Source organism: Myodes glareolus, chromosome 9 (genome assembly GCF_982192425.1).
Source record: "Myodes glareolus chromosome 9, mMyoGla1.1, whole genome shotgun sequence".
Classification (NCBI taxonomy): Eukaryota; Metazoa; Chordata; class Mammalia; order Rodentia; family Cricetidae; genus Myodes; species Myodes glareolus.
Genome location: NC_142034.1, coordinates 71,803,782 through 71,830,232, shown reverse-complemented (window position 1 = coordinate 71,830,232; position 26,451 = coordinate 71,803,782). Strand labels below are relative to the sequence as shown.

Sequence of the window (26,451 nt, the reverse complement as noted above, 5' to 3'; positions counted from 1 at the left end):
TGTGATCGATTCTACCCAGTCCAAGTTATTGGTTCCCTGTGCTGTAGTGCGGAGGCTCTACCTTCACTGTGGAAGATGGCAAGATGGCCTCAAATGCAGAACTATCTCTTCTTTTTAAAGTGCAAGCAAACAATGTTCCTGTGTAAATCTTACAGATACCTACAACTTAAATTCACCAAATCTTCACATTTTACCTGTTATAGTTTGGTTTTATTTTCTGTGAACTTGGGGAGGCTAGGGCCTTACACATGCTAGACATAGGCTTTTACCTGGGATAGTGTCCCACTCTTCTGTTTGTTTGTTTGTTTGTTTGTTTTATTGAGACAGGGTCTTTCTACATAGGCCTGACTGTCCTGGAACTTGCTATATAGACTACGCTGACCTTCAACCCACAAAAGATCTCCCAAGTGCTGGGATTAAAGGCGTGCACCACCAGGCCTGGCTTGCTTTTTATTTTGAGATAGGGTCTCTTTCTCAGGATGGCCTTGAATTCACTCAGTTGCCTTGAACTAGCCCTCCTCCTATCTTTGTCTCCTGAGTAGCTAGAGTTATCAACCCCAGTACTGTGAGAGGTATGTTCACACACATGTAGTAACATGTGGATACCCATGCATGTGTGTGAAGGGACCATAGGTTGATGGTAAGAGGGTCTCTCCATACAGAGGCAGAGTTTTCTGAGCCCAGAGCTCATTGGTTTGGCTAGTCTAGCTAGCCTGAGCTCCTGTCTCTGTGGGATTATAGGCTGCCACCATGCTCACCCAGCATTTGCATGGGTGCTGGGTATCTGGACTCCAGTTCTCACACTTGTACAGCGAGTACTTTACCCACTGTGTTATCCCCCTAGCCCCTCTGTCACTTTTGCATGAGAACACAAGTGTCCAGATGATCTTTTCCCCCGAAGGCCTGACAACTGTGCCCCATACCTTTTTTTTTCTGATTCTAGAAACAACTACAGATTTCATTCTCTTTAGTGTGATATCTTTCTCTTTCTTTCACTGGCCACTCAGAAATCCCTGATAGGAATATCTCTGGATTTTGCCCTTGTTTCTGAGACACCTCCCAATTCATACTGACTGGGTCCTGTCTCCCATTGCACAGGTAAGTGAATTGGATTGAGACCCATCTGGGTGGCTCCCTTGGGGGCTACAGTAGACAGAGCAGCTGCTAATCAAATGGGTTACTCTGACCCATCAGAGACTCTGAGGGCCCAAGAAGCTTCCCAGTTTTTCTTACAGGGCTAACAGAATTGATGTTCTCAGATGCGCTCTCTAGAATGCTGTTCATGGGTTCCTCACATTAGTTATTTTTAATAGTAAAGTTCAAAAATTACCTCAACAGTAAAGAGATTGCTTTGATCCAAAAAAAAAAAAGTCAGACAGACGTGACTTTTTGGTAGGTGGTGGGTGAGTAGACCATGTGATATAGCCCAGGATGGTATCACATTCTCTATATACCTAAGAATGACCTTGAGTTCCTGATCCTCCTGCCTCTACCTCTCTAGCTCTGGGACTGCAGGCATGTACTATCACACCCAGTTTATGTGGTTTTTGGATGGAACCCAGGACTTTGTACATGCTATGCACACACTCCACCAACTGAGTTACACCTCTAACCGTGTGTTTGTGTGTTGATAATGATAAGCCTCCCTTCAAATTCTCTGGCTGTTGTATGAATTCTGATTGCTTTGCATTGGCCCATTGGGACACACAAAATTTGCTCACCTTCCTGCTTGTGTTTTAGCTTCAAAGTGTGAGAGAACTGCCCGTTCTCTGTCCATGTGATCAGGCTCAGCTTCTCCCCGTTAGCCCTTGGACTCCTGTGGTAGTGTGTAAGCAAAGTAGGGCTCGTCTGCCCAGGCAGCCTATTGTAACATGAGGGCTGGCTTGTTGGGGTTTCTGTCCCGCCCGGCACCCCAACAAGTTGGCAAGTCCCAAAGAAAATCACACACAGGACTCCATAAGATTATAAACTGATTGGCCCATTAGGTCAGGCTTCTTATTAGTCCTTGTAACTTATATTAATCCATTATCATTATCTATGTTAGCCATAATGGCTCAGTACCTTTTCCAGCGGGGGCAGCTTACATGTTGCTTCTTCAGTGGTCTGTGCAGGAGTGTGGAGGGAGCTTTCTGCTTCCCAGAATACTCCCAGTCTCTTTGCTCCACCTCTACTTCCTGTCTGGCTTTCCCGCCTATCCTGCTTGCCTGGCCAATCAGCGTTTTATTAAAATATGATTGACAGAATACAGACAATTCTCCCACACCAGCCTATGGGCAAAGGCTGATAGGTGCCAGGGTCTATGTTGCGAGTCAGACTTCCTCAGCTCCAGCATCTTAATGCCTCCGCTTTCCAGCCACACCTTCCCACACTGATCTGGCTTTAAGGCAGGAGCCATAGGAGTTCCCACACTGCTCCTTAACTCCAGGAACCCCTGGGGCCCTGTCCCTTGTGAGGGAGGAGATGAGCTCCGAACCCTCCTCTAGGTGACGTCCTCAGGAGCCCTGTGGTTTGGCACTTTCTTGGATACTTAAGTAGATTCTGGATGAGTGGAGAAGGCAGGAGATGTCCACTTTCTCAGGGGAAAAAAAAACCTCGTCCCTCTATCTGTGCTGGATAGTGTTATGTCTATTTGACATAAGCTAAAGTCATCTGAGGGATGGGAACCCCCATTAAGAAAATGACCCCATAGGACCATGCTGTAGGCAAGCCTGTAGGGTATTTCCTAATTTGTGATTCAGGGGAGAGGGCCTAGCCCTCTGTGGGTGGTGCCATCCCTAGGTTGGTGGTCCTGGGTTCTATGAGAAAACATGTTGAGCAAACCACAGGGAACCAGTAAGCAGCGCCCCTCCATAACCTCTGCATCAGCTCCTGCCTCCAGGTTCCTGCCCTGTGTAAATCCCTGCCCTCACCACTTTTGATAATGAATTGTTATATGAAACTGTGAGCAAAATAAATCCTTTCCTCCTCTAGCTGCTTGTGGTCATGGTGCTTCAGCACAGCACCAGTTACCCTAAGACATGGTCAGCCTACCTAACTACCTGTGCTACCTACCATCTCTCTGTCTACCATCCTGCCTACTATCTCTCTACCTACCTACCATCTGTTTACCAACCAATTACCTACTCTCTCTCTCCCTATCTGCTTATCTACTTCCCTCCTTCTCTCGACCTCCCTACCTATCATTTCTATCCTTACCCTTCTATTTGTATATCATCTATCTATCTATCTATCTATCTATCTATCTATCTATCTATCTATCCTATCTATCTGGTGTGGGAGAATTGTCTGTATTCTGTCAATCATGTACTGAGCCACACGGCTAACATAGATCAAAAAATGGGTTAATCAAGATATGAGAGTTAGCCAATAAGAGGCTAGACCTAATGGACCAATCAGCTTTATAACTTATGGAGATCTCTATGTTTGGGGCTAAACAGCTACGGGAACTGGGCAGGACAGAAAACACAAGCAAACAGGCCCCGTTCATGTACATCTATCTATCTATCTATCATCTATCTATCTATCTATCTATCTATCTATCTATCTATCTATCTATCTATCTATCTTTCTGTTGTCTGAATTTTATCATCTCTATAGCTATCTACTTATCTACCTACCTACCTACCTATTGTACGTCTCCCTACCTACCTATCAACTCGATCCTTACTTGTTTACTTACCTATCATCTATCTACCTACCTGTTATCTATCTATTCCTTAGTTATTTATTTACTTATTTACCTATTATCTAATTACTTATCCATCTATATCCATCTATCATGTCTATCTAGCATGTGATATATGTGTGTGTGTGTGTGTGTGTGTGTGTGTGTGTGTGTGTGTGTGTATAGGTTAGATGCTGGTGTCAGGTGTGGTCTTCTATCGTTCCTTTCTTTATGAGACAGGAGGCTCTCCCTCTGAACCTGGAGTTCACCTCTTCAGCAAGACTGACTGACCAGTGGGACACCACATTCTCTTGTCTCTAGCTCACCAGTGCTGAGATTATAGATGTATGCCATGTCTGCCTTTTGCATGGCTGCTATGGCTCTGGACTCAGGTCCTCATGCTCGCTCAGCAAGCCCGTGCCTCACTAAACTGTCTTCCAGCCTCTTCTGCCTTCTTTATTGTGTAGCCTGGATCTTGAGCTAGTCCCAAGTTGAGAGTCAACTCTCCAGCCTTCTCTCTTACCTGGTTCTGAAGCTCCAGACACACATGCTGAGAAGCCTTCTCTTGTGGTGGCTTTGCTTTTGCCTCTAATTCAGTCACCCAAAAGAGAGTGATCCTACAAAATGCTTGTGCCTGCTCAGTGAGTGGGAGCCAGTCATGGAACACAGGCCATACAAGATGCTGCTTTATTTAGCTGTCTGCTGTCAGTCCAGGAGGAGATTTTAATTGCAGAACGGTGTCTTGCTAGTGAAAATGAAAGTGGTTGGAGTGGAGCTGTTAAAATTCAAATGAATCCGTGGAGGAGGTACAAGGATGCTTGCTAAAGCAGCCTTGGTTCTGAGAGCATCTCCATCAGGAGAAGCTTGATGTTGAAATCTCAGCAGCAAAGAGGTGTCTGTCTCCTCCTCACACCATGGTTTAGAAGCTGAGTGTGTGGGCTTCCTTTTGTAGCGTCTTCAAGAAGTTAGGGTCTGAGGAATCCTGGTGCAAGCAGTTTCCTCAACTCCTCTGTGGCTGTATAGAGAAGTGGTCATGGGGGGGGCTCTCAACAGAATAGTGATACTGGGACCCCTCACAGTCCTGGCCCATCCTTGATGGGCTATCCTCCACCTAATCTGCATACACTGATCTAATTGGGCTCCACTTGGTTTCCTGGAACATCGCTTTTCAGTTGAAGGTGCTTGTCACATCCCATCTTCCTAAAGCACATGGTCCACACTTTCCCAGAAGTCACTGAATTCCATAATAACTTGAGGGACAGCCTGAGACTCTTCCGTTACCAGGCATGGTAGGGAACATGGCTGAGGAGTCAGAACTAGGGTCATGGGAAGGTGCTACCCGCCTTCCTGTGGGCCTCAGTTTCTCTCCCCAAAAGGGACACCGAAGTCTCCAGGCCTGGCACGGGAAATACTTTGTTCAAACACTTTAGACAGCCCTCAAACTGCTTTTTTTGGTAGTGGAGAACTTCTGAATTAGGAAAAATATTACTCGGCACTCACATTATATTGATTTAAAAATAAAGATTATGCTGTTCAACTGCACAGCAAAAATACAGCTTTCTGGAATGGTAATTTCTTTTTACTTAAGTTCTACTTTATAGTGGGAGATAATGGATTCGGGAAGGGTACAACGAGGAATGAAGTCGTTGTATTGTATTGGTTAAATGACATTTAGAATGATTTGGCTGTCAGATTCAGGGAAAGGTTATGAACAGTGAATGAAAAATCTAAAATTAATTCCCTACTTCAAGAAAGTATGATTTATACCACAATAAAATTAGATTTTTAGTTAAAGAAATTTAGTCATTAAGAAAGACGCATGGCTCGCTCTCATTTATAAGTTCTGGCTTGATGCTTTCCACAGAAAATCATTTCTTCCTTCAGCGAGGCACCCAGGGCCCTGATGTCACCACGCATGACAGGGAATTCACTTTTGTATGTTTCCTCTGTTTTTAAAGAGTTGCTCTCTTGGGGTCTAGAACGACGGGTTCTGGGTAACCCTCGATCATTAGGAAGACATTGACCTTCTCTGCCTCCTCCAGTGGTCTTTCTGCTGTCTCCCTTGGTTGTTTTCAGTCGTGATCAAGATTTATGTTGGAGGCCTCTGTGCCAAAACCTCCGAAGCAAGGTTCGGACTCATTGTCATTTGCATCAATACTATTCTATGGAGATGTTCTAGTCCTGCCTAGATTGCTTAGATACACAAACCAAAGCTTAGGAAGCTTAATTATTTAACAAAATGGATGCTTGTGTGTTTGGGGGCATCTTGTTAGGATGAGGTTGGAGTCGTCTGATCTGAAAGCCCAGCTCTTCATCTCTGTCATATTTTTCAGGAGTATTTGTGGGTTACTTATTTTGTGGCAGGACCCCTTCCTCTGTGTGTGGTTATCAGCAGAATGTAGCCTTTTTCTCAATAGAACTGACATTGAGAATACTTAAGAATAGTTATCCATTAAGAACAGAGATTTGCTTCATACAGTTCTGGAGACTGGGAAGTCCAAGAGCATGTCACCAATACCTGGGGAGAGCTTTTGTACTATATTAAAGAATGGCAGAGGGTGTCATACAGTAAGGACACACATACACATATGCACCAGAGAAAATTTCAACCCATTCCTGGGCAAAGTAGCCCATTCCTCTAACAAGACCCTTAATCTGTGACCTTTTTACCCCAAGCTTCCATTCGTTCATGCTGTTCAGTGGTCTGTTTCAGAGGGGACAAAGACTTTCCCTCACCTTCTGTTATAGACCGCAAAATTTACAGTAGAGATTGAAGTCTGTCCCCCCCCCCATCCAGCAAACTTCCAGTATGTATTCTTTGTGTGATGTCTTATATTTTATATTTTAAATGTCGACAGATGGGTATCAAATTCATAGCAAAGCACACATTTCCTGAGTGCAGAGCTCAATTAATTTTGGTAAAGTGAACATGCTTGTGTGACCTGCACCAAAATCATGACATGAACATCCTCAATACCCACAACCCTCTTGTATCCCCCTCATTCTCCACCAAAAGTCACCGGTGACTAATCACCAGATGGCTTGTTTCTAGGGTTCAGGAATAAAATCTTACACTGTCCTCTTCCTTCATTCAGCCCTGCTTTTGAGACTCCCCCAATCTCTCTTGTGTTGCAGATTTTTTTTTGCATTGCTGTCAGGTTTCCCATTGTGTAGCTGTGCCACAGACTATTTATCCATTCTACCATTGATTAGCATTTGGTTTGCTTCCATTTTTGGCTGTTATGCAACAAACTGAGCAGCAATGAGCATGCCTTTTGGTCCTTATGTGAATGCTCTTCTTGTTCCTTCTGTCCAATCCTTATTTATTCTTTCAAATGTAGGACTCAAATCTTTTTTCTGCATTTAATCTATTTCATTATATTTGGTTTCTTGAGTTAAGGAGTTTGTGAACTTGAGGAGGTATTATAATCGCTCATTGTCTTGTATTCTTTTTTACTTATTAAACTTTTTGTACAATATATTTTGATTGCTTTCCTCTCCCTTAGCTCCTCTTAGATCCTCCCCCACCTCCCAACCCATGCAACTTTATATACTTTCTCTCTCTACCCCTTCCCCTCAAAACTAAACAAACCCCCTCAAACAAAGTTCAAAACAAAACAAATAACCCTAATAAAGCAACAAATGCCAAACAAAAAGCCCACTAAAAGTCAAAAAGTTGGTTTTGTGTTGGCAAAGTTCTCCTAGGCGTGGCGCCTGTCTGGGCTTGTGGTTGATATCCAAAGTGACCCTGCGCTGGAGAAAACTGATTTCCCTTTTAGAGCAGGTATCGATTACAAATAGCTTCTTGGGAAGGGTAGGCTTTTGTGTCCACCTCCCCCCATCAGTCCTGAGACCCTGTCTGTCTGGAACCTGTGAGTCTTGTGTGTGCTGCTGTCGTCTTTCATGTTCACATGGTCATCAGTCTTGCATCGGGAAGACAGCTTCCATGAAGTCACCCACCACCTCTGGCCCTTGCAGTCTTTCCATCTGCTCTGTTGGACTGTTACCTTCGAGTGGAATCGTGAAGTCAGAAAAATAGGTGTCACAATTATTATTATGGAGTTTAAAAAATATTTATTTAGAAGCAAGCAGATCTCTGTGAATTTGAAACCAGCCTCGTTTACATAGGGAGAACCTGTCTCAAAAAACAAAAGTAGAAAAGCAAACAAACAAAAAACAAAGGACATTATTTTATCCATCTGTCTGTCCATCCATCCATCCATCCATCCATCCATCCATCCATCCATCCATCCATCCATCCAGTGACAGAGTCTCATGGGCCTCAGGTTGGCTTTAGATTCTGTGTTCCAGAGGATGACCTGCAACTTCTAATCCTCCTGCCTCTACCTCCCCACCTCACTTGATTTTTTATATAGTGCTGAAAATGGAAGCCAGAGCTTCATGGATTTTGAGCCAAGCATTCAATCAACCAAACTTCATCCCAGCCCCCAAATACGTCTTTTAGTGAACTTTAATACAGAGAATTGATTAAGCATGTGTTAAAGAAAAATTTAAAAACAACAAAAGACTCACTGCGATAACCTGGAACCGTTCCTGCAGGACACAGGTCTCTTTGGTGACCTGCAGGATACAGGTCTTGCTGCTGAGGAGGAGACTCACAGAGCCAGATCTTTGACTAGTGAAGTTAACCCTGTTGTCACTGATCCCCCAAAAGCTAGAAAATGATGACCACTCCAGATCTGTGCAAACATTTGGCATCTTGAAATATAGTTTTAAAACATATTGTCGATTCTGTGGTACATAGTACTATTCCCTTGGTTAAGAATGTGCCGTTCATGTCATCTTTTGCTCATTCTTCAAGTAGTCTATTTGTATGTTTCTTATTTATCTACAGAAATACTTGATAGTCAGAGATACCTCAAAACTTTCCCATGAGACACCTGTATCTGTCTGACCCGTTCTGTTACATTTCACTAGAGACCCATTGTGGGGTTCGGGGATGGCTCAGTCCCTATGGCTTGCCTAGCATCCATGAAGCCTTGGTTTTCCCAGCGTCACATACACCATGTGTGGTGGTGGCACACACTTGTAGTCCCAGCACTGGGGAGGTGGAGGCAGGGGATTAGAAGTTCAAAGTCATCCTCCACCCCATGGAACTGAAGTTACTACATCTTTCTTCATCACTTCAGAACCTTTTTAATAACTAAAAGTCTCCATTTTGGTCAAGTCTAAAATACCAGTCTTAACCTTTTGGATGCTCCTTCATCACCTACCACAGACATCTCCATTCTCTTAAAGGTCACCAAGATGCAGGGTGAAGCCACCCAGGGTTTCCATTTCATGACCTTTCACCTCCAGACTCAGCATCCATCTGGACCTGACCTCTACCTGCATGTTGTGGGGCAGGAGGTTGAGATCTGATTTTCTGTCTGCGGATGCCACTGATCTAGTAGCATCTGCTGCCAAGACCATTGTTCCCTACTGTGTTGCGGCGACACCACGAATGGAGCGCGTGTGATTTGTTAGCATACCTAACCTCCCTTCCCTCTTTGATTTGCTTTCTTAGGGATTTATCAAGCTATTAATCTTTCCAGAGATTCAACTTTTTCATGGTGCAATTTTCTTTCCTATTGTATTGATTTCTGCTTCTATCATATTTTTTTTTTTTGCTCTACCATTTGTGGACTTAAATTGTTACTTTTCTAGTTTTTAAAGATAAATGCTTAGGTCATTCATTTTCAGTCTTTTAAAAAATGTCCTTCAAGAATTCATTGGAGGCCATCATTTTCCTTTCAACTCTGATATATCCCACTAAGTTTTTTTCAGTGATAGGGACAAACTTAAGGTCCCATGCACCCTGGAAAAGTGCCCAACCACAGAGCTGACCCCATCCCTATATCCCTTGTGAAAATGTTGTAATTAGTTATTACTCTGCTCTGAAGAGCTTGCTTCGCATGTGATTCTTCCTGTGGAAGTTATGTGATATGCTTTGGGGTCTACAGGCCAAAAGTTTGTGGAAATGTTCCTCACTGTCTTTGTTACTGATTTCTACTTTGAAATCACTGTAGTCAGAAAGTTACTCAGAAAGCTCTCAGTGCGGTCCTGTAGTCTGAAACTTGCTGAAGGCTCGGTAATTTCTTTCTTCTTTCTTCCTTTCTTTCTTCCTTCCTTTCTTTCTTTCTTTCTTTCTTTCTTTCTTTCTTTCTTTCTTTCTTCCTTCCTTCCTTCCTTCCTTCCTTCCTTCCTTCCTTCCTTTCTTTTTTTTTTGAGACAGGGTTTCTCTGTGTATCCTTGGCTGTCCTGGAACTTGCTCTGTAGACCAGGTTGGCCTCAAACTCAGAGATCCACTTACCTCTGCCTCCTGAGTGCTAAGATTAACGGGGTCCGACACCACCACCAGGCAAGGCTAAGCAATTTTTAATAAATGATCTATGGAGACTTGAATGAATGTGTAGGGCTCAGTTATTGGAATCAGTGATTGTGTGTACCATTAAATCAGACTTCTTCATTAAGGTGTTCAGCTTGTGTGTGTGTGCATGTGTGTGCATGCATGTGTGTGTGTTATAGGCATATGTATGTGTGCCGATGCATATACTGGTCAGAACAGGATGTCTGGTGTCTGTTCTGACACTCTTACTCCTGTGAGACATGGTCTCTCAATGAGCCTGGAGTGAGGCTGGGAGCTAGAAAACCTGAGCGATCCTTCTGTCTCTACCACCAATGGTGCTATGGTTATGGGTGTGCAGCCACCTCTGTCTTGGTACATGGGTGCTAGGATGGTCTTCATGTCTGTGTGGCAAGCATCCTGCCCCACTGAGTCACCTCTCCAGTCTCTCTTCTATATTCTTACTGATTTTCCCTCCATTTGTTTTGTTATTAATAGAGATTTCTTAAATTTAAATATAATTATATCCTAACAATGTCATTTCCTAATTCTTTTAGCTTTCAGTGTGTGTGTGTGTGTGTGTGTGTGTGTGTGTGTGTGTGTGTGCGTGTGTGTTCTCCCATTGGGTGTATATATCATGAACCATCCTTTTTATCACTAATACTAATTCTTGCTGGAACTAATGTGGTATATCTGCTTTTAAACACTTTTACACTCAAACTTTTTTATACAGTCCATTTCTTTATTATTTTAATTCATTTTTTATTGATTTTTATTGAACTCCACATTTTTCTCTGCTCCCCTTCCTTCCTCTCCCCTCCCCACTTCTACCTCCCCCAAGGTCTCCATGCTTCCAATTTACTCAGGAGATCTTGTCTTTTTCTACTTCCAATATAGATTAGATCTATGTAAGCCTCTCTTAGTGTCCTCATTGTTGTCTAAGTTCTTTGGAGTTGTGATTTGTGGGCTAGTTTTCTTTGCTTTGTCTTTAAAAACCGCTTATGAGTGAGTACATGTGATAATTGTCTTTTTGTGTCTGGGTTGCCTCACTCAAAATAATTTTTTCTAGCTTCATTCCTTTTCCTGCAAAATTCAAGATGTCGTTATTTTTTCTGCTGTGTAATACTCCATTGTGTAAATGTACCACGTTTTTCTTATTCATTCTTCGGTCAAGGGGCATTTAGCTTGTTTCCAGGTTCTGGCTATGACAAACAAAGCTGCTATGGACATAGTTGAGCACATGTCCTTGTAGCACAATTGAGCGTCCTTTGGATATATACCCAAAAGTGGTATTACTGGGTCTTGAGGAAGGTTGTTTCCTAATTTTCTAAGAAATTGCTACACTGACATCCAGAGGGGTTGTACCAGCTTGCATTCCCACCAGCAATGGAGAAGTGTTACCTTTACCCCACAACCTCTCCAGCATAAGTTGTCATCAGTGTTTTGGATCTTGGCCATTCTTACAGGTATAAGATGAAATCTCAGAATTGTTTTGATTTGCATTTCTCTGATGACTAAGGCTGTTGGACATTTACTTAAATGTCTTCAGTCATTTTAGATTCCTCTGTTTAGAGTTCTCTGTTTAGGTCTGTACTCCATTTTTTTAAATTTGATTATTTGTTCTTTTGATGACCAATTTCTTGAGTTCTTTGTATATTTTGGAGGTCAGACCTCTGTCTGGTGTGGGGTTGGTGAAGATCTTTTCCCATTCTGTGGGCTGTCGTTTTGTCTTGTTGACCGTGTCCTTTGCTTTACAGAAGCTTCTCAGTTTCAGGATGTTCCATTTATTAATTGTTTCTCTCAGTGTCTGTATTATTGGGGTTGTATTTAGGAAGTGGTCTCCTGTGCCAATGTGTTCGAGTGTACTTCCCACTTTCTCTTCTATGAGGTTCAGTGTGACTGGCTTTATGTTGAGGTCTTTGATCCATTTGGACTTGAGTTTTGTGTATGGTGATAGATATGGGTCTTTTTTCATTCCTCTGTATATTGATATCCCACACTCAAACATTTTATAGGCTTGTAGTTATCATGACTCTCTTCTAAGCAGCATGCCATTAGTGGTTTTTTTTTATTTTTTTGTTTTGTTTTTTTTTTTCTTGTTTCCTCCCATCATTTTCTTGTCTTATTTTGGAGTGGACACTTTTTCTTATTGTTCCATTCCATTGGCCTCATGGTGTTATAATGCCATGGGAGACCTATTAAGGGAAAGCTACTTCCTCCAAGTCAAGAGAATAAAATCTACTTCTCTATAGAGACTTAACATTCCAGTTGGGCTGGCCAATCATCTGCCTATGGGAATTTCCCTAAGGAAGATGGAAGGAATAATTATTCCTTTAATGAGGTAATGTATCTTAAACCTACCCATGTAGTCGCTTACCAAGCCACAGCCATGCAGCTGAGTTAAGCCTGCCCAAGTTTCTGAGTTAACAAAAAAGGGGTAACTTTTCTCTTTCCCTCATTTTTTTCTCCTTTTTTTTCTTCTTTCAGATACTTTCCAAAGCTTGGGCATGCCTTCCCAAATGCTCTGGGTTTTCTCACTCTCTGAAGCCCTCCCCACATTTGCCATGCAGCCATTTGTCTGGCATGTGTTTGCTTTCTGACCTCCATGTCTAACTTAAAAGGCACGGCTTTCTCACTTCCCTTCTCTGTCTTCCTTCTCCAGGCAGCTGGTTTTATTTTAAATTCGAAAACAACAAGCCCCCTCAAGCTTCCTTTGAATTTATTGTTTAAAACTTCCAAGATGGGAGTCCAGCTTTCCTGAAAATATGGCACCCAATGTGGGGATCCCCAACATTTGCAATAACAAAACCATGTTTTTAATCATTTTGAGGGGCTAGTTCTAGGACAGCCTATTCCATTCCACCCTATGACCTTTAGTGATTATAGTCTCCTGTAAGTCAGGTTTGGCCCTATAGAACACTATTGTTAAACAGTGTTTTAAACAACAGCTATACTCACCTTTTAATCCTATGTGGCACTTCTTATTCCACCTTGCATGGCTGTGCACTTAGCTCAATAATTTTCCTTTTGCTCACATTTCCTTTTCATATTGCTATTGTGAATCTGCAGCATTTCCTCTCAAGTTTCGTTTGCCTAAGTAGATCTTTATTTCACCTTTACCTAGTTCATCATATTATTGTCTAAATTTTTAAAAGGATTTATTTTAAAATTTATATATGCATCCCTCGTGTGTGTGTGTGTGTGTGTGTGTGTGTGTGTGTGTGTGTGAGAGAGAGAGAGAGAGAGAGAGAGAGAGAGAGAGAGAGAGAGAGAGAGAGAGAGAGAAAATGCACACATGTGTGAGTAAAGGTGTCCCAGAGGTGAGATGCTGGCATTGAATCCCTGGAGATGGAGTTACAGGTGGTTGTGAGCCACCTGCTATAGAAAAGTGCTTGGAGCCAGACTCTAATCCTCTATAAGAGCAGCAGGCGCTCTTCAGTACTGCGCTATGTCTTGAGCGCCAATACTTGTTTTCTCACAGGATGTAGAATTCTAAGGTTTTGTTTACCATACTTTTAAGGGTTCCATTTCATTGTCTTCAGGTTCTACTTTCTCCTCAGAAGTAGGCCTCACCCTTCTGTTGATGCTGCATGCGCCATCTCCACCAGCCTCTCTCTGATTAGTCTTAAGATTTCTTTTTGTTCACAGCCATTCAGCTATTTTGCTGTGAGAACCAGGGATAGATTTCTTTGTATTGATTGTGGTCAGAGTTTGTAGAGATCTCAAAAGTCTGGCTTGCTCTCATTTATTAATTAAAAAAATTTACCACCAGTCTGTTTCCAAATATCAATTCTGCTCAATTCTTTCTCTCCCTTTATTCTCAAATTCCAATTACACCCATGTTTGACCTTTTCACTGGATCATGTCTCTTACACACACATAATTTTAATTCTTGTGTTTCTTCACCACAGTTCTTCAGTCTGATTGTTTGCTACTGACCTGCCTCTCATCCTGCAAGTCCTTTCTGATAGATGTTAAATCTGTTTAATTCTCTCAGTTATTTAAGTTCCAGTTCAGAATGTCCACTTGGTTCTTTTAATGGATTCCTGTTTTATGCAGAAACTTAGAGCCTTTTTTTTCTGTTTTTCAACATTTTAGCCATATTCTGAGGCCTGTGTCTGCTGATGTAGAGTCTAGATAACCTGAGGTCTCTTTTCTTGGGTTTTCATTGTTTAATGTTGCCTTCTGTCATGTTTGGTAATTTTGGACTGGATGCTGGAGAGTATATGTGTAAGGAGCCTTAAGAATAATTCTTCTGGCTTTCGTGAGTTACAATTTTTTTCCTAGGCACAGAGAATGCTTGTAGGTCATCTTGATCTAGTCAAGTACACAAATTACTTGAAAATATTGTGATGTTATAAAGCCTGTCTGTGTACCAAGGCCATTCTTTCTCGGTTAGCTTCTGACTCCCTGGTATCATGTTGCCATTGAAGTCTGTGCTCAGATTGTATTATTTGGGGTTTACTTAAAAACACTTTTCACTTTGTAAGCCTGGACTATATTTTCCTTGTTTCTTGGCCCCTTGTCCTGTGTGTATCCAGTTTAGTCACAGACCTTTCAGGGGAGCTTTGTGGACACCAGTGAGCAACCACTTTCTGAATCCTATCTGCAGGATTAAAAGAAAAATTTAGAGAAATGTTTTAAATTGATCACTATTCATTACGATGTTGGTTGTGGGTTAGGTGTATGTACCCTTTCCTGGTTTAGGCATGATCTGTCTGTACCAAGTTTCTTAAAGGTGTGTTGAATTTTGTCAAGGGATTGTTTTTATCTGGATCTATTGAGCTGGTCACTTGATTTTTGTTCGTGATTCATTTTACATCTAAGATTTGCCTTTGTTGAACCATCCTGACGTTTCAAGAATAAAACCACCTTGATTGTGATATGTGATATTTTTAACATGTTATTTAATTTGGTTTGTACATATTTGGTGAGGATTTTTGTGTATGTCCATCAAAGATGTTGGTTTTCAGACTTAAGTTTTGGTTGTGCCCATACCCAATTTGAGTATCGAGGTAAGAGTGGTTTCACAGAATAAATTCAAAAGCATCCTCATCCTTTGTATCTCATGGACCAGCTCAAGGAAGAGCATCATTTGTTTTCCAAATATTTGTAAAGTTCAGCAGAGAATCTGGTACTGAGGTCTTCATTGTTGGGAGATTTTATTTCTACATAATCTCATTTCTTTTTCTCTTATTTCCTGAGGTTTTCTTAGATTTATTTTTATTATATGTGTAGGAGTACTTTGCCTCCTTGCTTGTATGTTTGTATGCCACATACAAACATATGCCTGATTCTTGCTGAGGTCAGAAAAGGGTGTTGGATCCCTTGGAACTAGAGTAACAAATGTTTGTGAGCCACCATGTAGGTTCTGGGAACAAAACCCAGGCCCTTGACTCCTAACTACTAAACCACCTCTCCTGCTCTCCTTCCTGAAGTTTTTAATTTCCTCTTTGTTTGATTTTGGTAGGCAATGTATACCAAAAGGTACAATCATTTCTTCTAATACTCCACTTTATTAGAGCCAAGTTTTCAAAATGATCCCTGGTGATTCCTGGGTTTTAGTGATTTTTGCTGTAATCGCTTATGTTTGACCCCAAATCTGTTCATTTCAGTCTCCTCTACCTTTCTTTTGGATAGTTTGGCTAAGGGTTTGTCAATCCTGTTTATCTTTGAAGAAAAAAAGTCTTATTGTGATTGAACCTTTGTGGGGTTTTTTTTCAGATTTCATTTCACTAATTTCAGTTCTAATTTTTTATTATTTCTTTCTTCTTACTTGGGATTTAGCTTGTTTTTATTTTTCAAAGATCTTGAAGTATACTACATAACTTGAGATCTCTCTGATTCTTTTCTTTTAGGCATTCATTGATATAAACTTAACTCTCAGAATGGCCTTCATTGGATCGCACATATTTTGATAATATTTCCATTTTCATAAGAATCTAGGGAAAATTCGTCTTCTCCAGTTTCTTTAGTGTCTTACTGATGGGTCATCTCAAAGTTTCTGTATGTGTTATACAGTGTCTGTATTTTCTCTGGTGGTTGATATCTAGTATTATCTTATTGTTATCTCACAAGGCACAAGAAATTATTCTATTTTTAAACGTTGATGTCTTGCTTCCATGACTGAAGGAGTGTTCAGACTTTTGACACTGCAATATGGCAATTGCTGTCTAAAAGGTTCGTGCTCAAGAACTGAGAAAACAGGTTACAAAAAAGTTTCAAAAACATCCCATAATATTTAAGCAAGCTTATGATTTTATATGAGACCACATTTGTATACTTGGCTGCATATGTTGCATATAACCTATGAACTGCAGGCCAGACATGCTGGACCTGGAAATCTATTCTGAAGAAAGTTCCATGTGCTACTTAAAGAAGATATATTTTGTAGTTGCTGGATAGAACATTCTATAGATGTCTGTTAAGTCCAGTTGATCTATAGTATGGGTTAACTCTGACGTTCCATTGTTGATTACTAGTTTGAATGACTTACAGTGGTAAGAGTGGAGATCTGAAGTTATCCAGTAATAGTATATTGGTGTCTGTCTATTCCTTTTTGTTCAATGGTGCTTGTGTCCTGTTATTTGGTGAACCAACATTTAGAAAACCTGCTTTGATGTCTGCTTTACTGACTAATTTTTGGTTGGAGTCTACTTTGTGGGATAGAAGCATAGGTATTGCTGTTCTCCTCAAGATTCCATTTGTTTAGAATGTCAGCTCCCATTCTTACTCTTTGTCTGTATATGACTTTGCCGGTGAAGTGTGTTTCTTGCATTCAGCAAACAATTGAATCTTGTGCTTTAATCTAGACATCTATTTCATGTCTTTCAGTTGAGGTCAAATATATTCAGAGAGATAAACTAAATGTATATCCTAATTCCTATCATTTTTCTGATGTTGGTTTTTCCTTAATTCTTGCTTGATGATCTATACTTCTACTAGAATTTATTCTTTCCTACTTGCTAATGGTTATTTTTGTTCATTCTCTTGTATATTTAGAGTTTCATTAAGTTTTTCCTATAATATTGGCTTACTGATCATGAATTGTTTTATATTATACTTATTTTGTTAAATCTTTATTTCTTGTTCAGCTTCCAGGACAACTTTGCTTTATAGTAATACAGTTTAGAAGTTGTTTTCTTTCAGAGTTTGAAACATTTCATTCCTTTTGCTTCCATCCTTAAGAGTTTCTGTTGGAAAAGAACTCCAGTTATTCTGATGGGTTTGCCTGTGTAGCTGTGTTTATCCCTTGCAATTTTCAGTGTGCATTCTTTGTTGTGTTCTGGTGTGTCTGTTGTGAGTCTAAATATGTCCTGTGCCTGAACGTTCAGATCTTTGGGGTAATGTCTGCTATTATTTTATAAACATGGTTTTAGTGTGTGCTATAACACTTCATTCCATAAAAAAAAATCAGTTTGGTCTTTTAATCATGTTACAAATTCTTATATGTCTGTTCATACTTTATTTTCTCTTAACTATTGTGTGATTGTTTCCTTTTTTCAATGTTATTCTCAAACTCTATAATCTTCCGTTCTTCTCAATCTCATTATTTATTGGCTTTGAAGTGAGTTTTTTATTTGACTTAAAGAGGTTTCCATTTATAAGATTGCTCTTTGTCCTTCACCTGTCACTCTCTTTATTGAGAAACCCATTAATAGTCTGCATTGTATTCTTTAATTTTTCATCTGTTTCCTTGTAAGTTCTTGGAATTCATAGGTATTTTTAAGAGCCATTATTTTGAATTCTTTGTCTGGCATTTTTTTCTACTTCAGTGTCTTGGTAGTTATTTGCTAAAGAATTAATGACTTTGGGGATTAGTCATGTTGCCTTGGTCTTTCGTGTTTTCTATGTTGAGATTTGTGGGTCTGTTGCTCATGAATCTCTTCTAATTTAATATTAGAGGCATTTTAGGAAAGAGCCTTCTCTTGGTCTTGGTGATGTCTTTGGACATCAGCTTGCTGTCCTAATGTGCTGAATTCATTTCTGGTTGGATTTCGTAGTATAGTTTCTCTGTTATTCTTTTTGTGAGGATTGGTGCATTTTGGCACAGTGCATACTATTCCAGAACCTAGATGTCTACTTTCTCCATGGGCATGAGAATGTGGGGAATCCTTCTACTAAACCAGGGTGGGGGGTGTCATGGACAACGGTGACAATGGAGTAGACTCAGTTCTACGTAACCTGAAGTGTTCTAGAAGTCACTGTCCCACAGTGCTTTATCGGGATGGTGTTCTGTACTGTTGCTGTAGCGTAGGTGGATGTCCAGGATTGGATCTGGTTTCTCCTGGCCATGCCTATCTGGCCATTGACTTAAAGTTTTTACCTCTTCTATTTTTTGAGGTAAAAAATGTGTTGAAGTGTAAGCAGGAGTAGATGTGTATAGAGAAATCTGCTCTGACTCTTAGCTGGATAGCCTGACTCATTTCAGTGGCATTGTACCAGGGCCACATTGAGTCATAATGGGGATGCTGGCCAAGATAGCATGGCACTCTTTGTTGTGTGTTCCAGAGAAAGGGGGAGTATGGGGACTCCTACTTCCCAAAGCAGCACATGCAGGCACAGGGTCCTCATGACCCTCCTGTCACAGTATTTTAACACTGAACATCGCAGAGCAGCAGGTAGCTCCCACATGAGCTAAAGCCGCACTGCTCTTGGATGGGACTCCGCTTTGTGTCCGCTCCCCTTACCTACAGTGTCTCTGTCTTTCTCCTCCTTCCCCTTGTTTCTTTCTCTGCCACACCCCTGCAGCACCACCGCCTCAGCACTAATGTGCTTCTCACCCGTTCCTCTCAGTCTTGTCTGTCCCATATTAAACTTGAGAGTCTCTCTCCTGCTATCCACCTCTCTGAGATGCTGTTTGCAAGCTGCTGGGAGCCAGGAGGAGCTGCTAGCTTCTAATCCATCAGCCTGGCTCCACCATCAGCTTTGGAGTCAGGTTTAGGGATTTTACAATCAACTGGCCGCTGACCAAAATAACAGATGTTAGACAAGTTTAATCTCTTCGCTGTTTAATCAATAACAGAAAAATGTGAGTGAGAAACCTTAAATGATCAGACAGTCCCCCTTCCACATCACTTTTATTCAAGTTTGAAACAAGGTCTCATTTTGTAGCCAACGCTGGTCCAGGAATTTTGCTTTCCTGTCCAGCCTTCCAAATGTTTACAGAGGTGGGCAACGATGCCAATCTTTCCTAGTTTTATTTAAGCTATATCAAGTCATGGTAATAGGAAAACTTCTAAATTTATTCCATAAAGCTAGAATCATTTAAGTTCCTAAATCTATAAAAAGTTTTATCAACCTTATTTATGAGTATAAAATCCTAGATGAATCAATATAAAACATACTTAAAAATCACAGCAGACAGTATTCAAAATCACATTTTTTTTTTAAGGTTTTTCGAGCCAGGGTTTTTCAGTAGCTGTGGAGCCTGTCCTGGAACTTGCTCTGTAGATCAGCCTGACCTCGAACTCATGGAGATCATCCTGTGTCTGCCTCCTGAGTGCTGAGATTAAAGGCATGCGCCACCCCTGTCTGGCCAAGATCACATTTTTAAAATATGTGTTTATTTTAATTATATGTGCTTGGGTGTTTGCCTACATGTGTATATGTGCACCACATGTACGCAGTGCCTGTGGAAGCCAGAAGAGGGCTTCAGATGCCCGGGTACTAGAAGTAGAGATGGTTGTGATCTGCCACATGGGCGTTAGAACCTGAAACCTAAGCCTCTGAAAAAGAAGCAAGTGTTCCTAACAACTGAACCGTCCTTCTAGCCACCACAATGGTGTTTTTAAAAGTGCAACACAAACTAGAAAAGCTTATTCCAGGAAGGTAGAGTATTATAAAATCTACTTTATAAGCCATCCTATTAATGAAACTAAGGCAAAAAAAATCATTTCCATAAATGCGGAAGAAGCACTTGATAAAATTCAAGACATATGTACTTTATTTTATTTTTTTCTTCAACAAATATGTATCAAGCACCTGTTTGTTTTACAGTCCTGAGGCTGCAGGAGTGAAACAGATACTGGCTCCATCCCAGCCCTCTCACCAGCAAAGGGAAGCAGTCAGCAGATAAGCGAGCAAGGGGACAGGAGGTTTCACCCAGGGCGTTGTTTACGTGAAACTCAGTGTATATCGATTGCATTGGTATAGTTCACACACCTCTGCCCAAGACTTCCTTCTTGAGTAGAAAGACGCTAAAGATTTTCTCTTTGAAGTCAGAAATGAGTTAAAAGTGCTCACTTTGTCTGCACCTTTTTTATTCTGGGAGGTGGGGACAGAGTCTCATGCTGTGTCTCAGACTGGCTTTAACTCATGTAATGCAGACTTTCCTCAAACTTGTGGTGATCCTCCTGCCTCAGTCTCCCAAGTCCTGGGAGTCCAAGCATGTACTGCTGTGCCCAGCTTGAAACATTTATTATCCAGCTAAGGAAGAAGCTAACAGGACGGGAAAGCAGAACTAGAAGTGGGCACTAAGGACAGAGATGAGGCTAGCTATGTGCGGAGTACAGGACAGTGAGCTGCAGCTGCTTTGCATTGGTTAGGAAACCTCAGCAGCTCATAAAAGCTGCGTATGGGAATCCCAAAAGAAGCACAGAGGAGACCTGTGACAGACAATAGGAAATTTGGTCAAGTGCCTGGTTTTAAAATCTGGCTCAGTGGGTAAAGGTGTCTGCTGCCAAGTCTGACGACCTGAGTTTGTCCCCAGTTCACTTAGTGGAAGGAGAGAACCAACTCCCTCAGGTTGATCTGAGACCTCCACACATGTGCTATGGCACGCTTTCATCCAAAGATATGCATGTGACCATCCCTCACTTTCCACAGGGTCTGGGGATCCAGACTCAGGTCCCATGCTCGTATGGCAAGTCTTCATTCACTGAGCCATCTCCCCAGCCCTTCACGAAGAAATGGTTAGAAATGCCATGTACATCATCGTATAGACAATACAACACCATATAGACACCAGCTTTCTTTAATGTATGCGCTTTATGCAACCACAACAACAATTTCGCAAAGGTTTTCCTGGCAGCACAGGAGCGGACTATGACTATCTGTCCGTTCACAACACGGTGGTGGTTCCTAGGGGGTAGAATTACCAGGCCCAGGAGCAGCTTGGGAGATGATGGCTTTGCCTTGGGCTTATACATCTTGTATCATCATCCCTGTCTCCATGCCATTGCCCTGACCCAGGTTGTCCCCACAGGGGCCAGCGTTCAGGAGGTCCTTTTGTTTTCTCGTGTCAGGAGACCCAGCATTGCTGAGAGTTGTGGTTCTGTCAATTTATCTGCCTTCCTGTGACTTGGGTCTTTCACTGGTCCCCATTGGGGCTTGTCACTTACAGAAGTCATTAGAGTGGTCTGGATGCATTTCCGTGGCTGTGTAAAACATCCCACTTAAAGCAAATTAGGAGGCAAGGGATTTATTTGATTTACAATTCCAGATTGTAGTGCATTGGTGAGAGGAAATAGAGGCAGGAATGCACACATCCAGTCACGTCCTCTCCACCGTCAAGAGCAGAGAGAGAAATGGCTCACACGCCCTTGCTGGCTTGCGCCTTGTGCTCAGCTCGCTTTCTTCACTCCTGTGTAGTTCGGAATCCCTTTCGTCAAGAGTGGTGTCACCCACAATGGGCTGGACCCTTGCCTTGTCAATCAACTGTCGAGACAACCCACACACACATGCCCACAGTCCTCCCATTCTCAAGTGCGACTCTCTTCCCAGGTCATCCTAGGCGTGGGAACATGACATTTTAAACTACCACCAGAGGTCGGGAGACTTTCCAGGATGGTCTCCATTGTTGCTTCCCTCTCCCGACCACTCAGGAATGCCAAGGTGGGAAAGACCGTGTCACCTGCTTACGGTGCAGTGTTGTTGAACGGCCTTGGTGGGGAGGAGGTGGAGGGCCACATTGTTCCTTTCTTTTAGCAGACAGTGCATAGTTCCAGCTTAGCTCAGCCTTGTGGTTTTTATTTGAAGGCGGCCGTTTATGATGAGTTGTAGCTTCTTCATATCTGTTATGTAACCATGGTGTGTGTTTCCAGCCTCTTCCCTTTAATTTTCCTCCTTGGGACTTTTCCTCCTCTCCCCCAGCCTACTGTGTACCCACTCAGCGTGTGACCTCCTGCTCTCTCATCCTCCCATCCTGGTGCATGCTCCCTTCATGCTCCCTGCCAAAAAAACTGCCCATTATTCAGTGCCATGTTCAAAGATTCCCTTAAAAAATAATTTTCCTTGTTTCCAGCTGAATTTGAAATGCTGGCATTTATCAAGGCAAATCGCCCTTTGATTTCTCAGTAATGTGTATTTCTTCTGAAGCTCCCTGTTCAGCTGAATTTTAATGCAGACGTCCGTGGCACCTGGGCAGTTTCTGAAATAGTTTGCTTATTGCACTGCACAGAGCACAGGTATCAGAAAGATCCTTGGGATCGGATTAGGAAGGCCAAAGGGCTTGACTTAGCCCAGCAACCTAGACTCACTAGCCAAACTGTCCATGAGATCTCAGCCTTTGGGAACTATAGTCATACACTGCATGACAATTTTTTTCCTGGGGGCCATACAAGCACATAGAGATGAGGCTGAGCATAGGAACCACATCCTGGAACTATCTATTCTTTTTAATATTTGGAACTAAACTGGCTCAAAATTTACATAAGAAGACCCATGATTAAGAATGTATTCTTAATTGTTTTAGTTTTATTTTTAATTACATGTATGTATGTGTTGGGTGTTAGAGTCCATATGAGTGCAACTGCTAAAGGAGGCCAAAAGAGTGTATCAGATCCCTTGGGGCTGGAGTTACAGGTGAACTGCCCCACAGAGGTTCTGGGTACTATACTTGGCGTTCTCTGCAAAACAGTGTATACTCTTAATCTCTCCAATCCCAATAATGTATTTTTAAAATGTAGGTTCCCACAATAATAAGTTGTTTATATTTACAAGTTTGTGTCTGTGCAATCACTCACACGTATGTGCACATGTGTGTACACATGCTATGTGAGGTTAGGAGACCCGACATTGCTGACTGTCCCACCCACCTTGCTACTGAATTCACCTTTTGGTGAAAATGTAACTAACAAGACAGGAGACATTTGCAAGCATCCGTACCTTCAGTATCTTTGAATTATTCTTCAAAACCACATCTCTTTTCTCTTCCAGGAAATGAGAGACTTTGAAGTCACAAGAAGAGAAGGTAGGAAAAATTTACTTACATCTATATCATTTTTGGCACTGTTTTAGAAGGGGCTTGGATGAAGCTAAGGTGAACTTAGACGACAGGCAGCCTGTTCTTTGAAACACCATGTGGTCTTTCCTGCATGCTAGCTGTTTGCCTTTGATTTAAGAGACCCAAGAACTTAAGGCTGGGTTTGCCTGTGAGAGCAGAGCCTTCTGCCTTCAAGTATCAGAGACGGCTCGTGGGAACTGGTTCATTCACCATCACGTCTATGGTCTCTGAAGAAGACCCTCATTTTTGGGTGATGTTTGAAGTCATTGGGTTTCACTAGAAGAAAACATTAATCATAGACACACACACACACACACACAAATAGTTTATGATTTGGGGAGTTTCACTGTTGGGCAGGCAAAGCCTCAATGAAAAATGTTTCTGATTAGATTTTTACAGCTTCATCTAAGCCAGAATAGAAATAACCAATTAATTTCCCCCTTTGAAAACAATTCCATGATGTTTCATTTTCCCTGCCAGCCTTCCTCCGGCACATTTGTTTTCTGGTCTCAGAGGTAAGCATGTACGGATGGCAATTTCAGAATCTTCTAATGGAAATTTCTCTTCTTTACTTTCAGTAACAGCTAGTCTCTAATGAGAGAATGTCTTTTGTGTGATTTGTGGAATCATCTCTTTACTGTAGGGATGGAGAGTGAATAAAGCCAGAAACCGTAGTGTATTCTCAATCTAGCACAGAGTCTTTGGTTTTAGCCTTAACCACGTCCTCCTCTGTGGTATGGTCTCCAAAAGAGTAATGACGGGGTAGAGAAACACCCTTGCTCCTAAGTCAAACACTCCAGGTTAGTTAGCACCACGCTGTGCTTACAATGAGAAACTGGGATAACTGTGGTATGATGCCAAGTGGCTGGCATCCGTGCTCTGGAACCATAAATTCAAAGGATCTGCATAATCTGATTCTAGCAGGAACTTTCTGGCTTCCATGGACTCAGTGTACAGTGGCCTCTGGACCATTTCAATGGGGCAAACCACATTCTCCTGATATTGATACTGAATTAAATGGGATGAAGGTAGATGGGGGGCAGTTTTCATTTTAGAAAATTCCATTCCCACTGGGACTAGGGACTGTAAGCTGGAGAGAAGGCATGAAGGTAGATGTTAGCATGTCCTGTGTGGCTTTGAATAAGTTATTCATGTGAGTACCTTGCCTGAGAATGTCTGAAGTTAATTTGCATGAAGGACTCGCATATAAATTTAGCTTCTTTGGAATCTTACTGTCTGTATATTGAAAACATCTTTGACTGTGCTGGAGTTTGGCACAGTCATATGCATTTCTTTCTAAAGACATAAAAGTCCTCCCTGAACTCACAGGGTTTAGAATTTCCTGAAGGATGACAGTGAGTACACCAGAAAGGGCACAGAGACAGGCGGACTATGCTGTCTTCATCACAGTTCCTGCTTCCTAAGCCTCGGCCTCCACAGTGACTAACTGGGAACATGTTTCTTGGGTTGTTATGTTACTAGGCAAGTCTCTCCCTACATCACAATGTAGTTCTTTCTATTGTGAACGATGTCTCTCTTGTTTTCTTCTGTCAAAGTTGAGTGTTTAAGAGGTCCTGAAATAGCTTGGTGTCAATGCTTGTCACACGGCAGTGAGAAAGGGAGGTTGGGGCCTTGGAGGGTATTTCCAAGTGTTTGAGGATCTGAGAACTCACTGCCTTGGGTTTTGCAGGTTGTTAATCTTCAGAGCAGTATATTAGTATAAAAAATAATAACAGCACTGTGAAAATTTTACCAAATTATTTTTATCAACAAAAATAGATTATTATTGTCTAGCAACATAACTGTTGGGTTGAATCCTGCTCTGACTTGGCTTGCAACAGGAGAGGCTCGTCATACTCCATTTACCAAGCCCCAGGAGGGTCCATAGTGATCAAGGGAGATCACTCTGAATGACTTTTGAATGAAAAAAGGCAGTGCCCTGACCACAGAATCTAAGAGAATTTTCCATGTAGGTGTGTTTTGTTTAATTCCTACATCTAACTGTGAGCAGCAGCTCTACCTGACAGCATCACAAACACATGACCCAACACAAATCCCCACTATGACTTTCAGAGGTGCTTGAATAAGTGTGCTGAGATGTGAGAGAGGCTGGTACTTGCCTGGGAGGTGAGGAGTCTAGGCTGAACCTCAGCGAGGGGCGGGGACGAGGGAGGTGACTGCTTGTGACTCTTTTTAATGCTCCTGCAGCTGGTATGCTTTATGCCTCCTCCCAAGTCACCTCTGCTTCATAGCACCCAACCCTTTCCTGAAGCATTTGGCTTCTGCTGCTAATCCATTTTATTCATCACCTAACAGCAGAAACCTCTTCTGTCCTTCTCCATGTTCCCCACAATCCTAGGTCAAGTCCAGTAATTTGTTTATACGTGTTTCTTCTTCAATACAATATTTTTTATATTTTAGAATTTCATGCGCACAATGTCCTTTGATCATATTCACCCCATCCCTCTAATCACCCCAGATCCACCCCTACATCTACCCTCACCAACTTCATGTCCTTTTTCTCATAAACTATTGGGTCTGCTTTCTGATGCCTATATGCACACGAATGTAAGATCATCAACTCAGGCATAGACAACCTATTAGATAGCACACCCTTAAAGAAGAGTTCCTCTCTCTCTTAGCTGCCAACAGCCTTCAATAGCTCCTAAGCAACGGGCAGGAAGCAGTGAGTCCCTCCCCATCCATGCTAGAATGTTGACTGGCGTGATCTCATGTAGGCAGCTACAACTGAGGTAAGTTCAAGTGCAGTGGTCCTAGAATGTCCAAAATTTCAACCCAGTCCTTTCTGGCGTCTTAGAATCTTTCTGCCCCTCTTCCTTGATGTTTTCTAAGCCTTTGGCACAGTAGTGTGGCTGGGTACTCCACAGTCATTTATTCTCTGCACGGCGACCAGCTGTGACTTTCTGTGTTAACCACTGTCCACCGCACAAAGAGGTTTCTCCGGTGAGGGCGGAGAGTGTGGAGAAACAGTAGCGTCTTGATCCTGCACACTGGGAAGCAGAAGTCAGTTTAATATTATGTCCATTTAATAAAATAACAGTAGTCAATTCACCCCTAGGGCCCATGAGCTCCCCAACCATGGGTTCTTGGCCAGATTTACAATATCAGTCACACATCTCCTCCTGTGGAGCAGGCCTTATATCAGGAAGTGGTTGGTAAGGCCCATAGTGTCCACGCCACTGTCAGACCCATGGA

The 26,451-nt window shown here is 41.9% G+C and overlaps 1 protein-coding gene across 1 annotated transcript in view; it reads left to right on the top strand.

The window, feature by feature from the left end:
* The window catches only part of Fstl4 (follistatin like 4), a 433,548-nt gene that overhangs the window by 26,826 nt on the left and 380,271 nt on the right, over window positions 1–26,451 (top strand). The window contains exon 3 of the mRNA XM_085694933.2: window positions 23,169–23,202. Coding sequence (XP_085551059.2) covers window positions 23,169–23,202 — 34 coding nt within the window. The remainder of the gene's footprint in view (window positions 1–23,168; window positions 23,203–26,451) is intronic.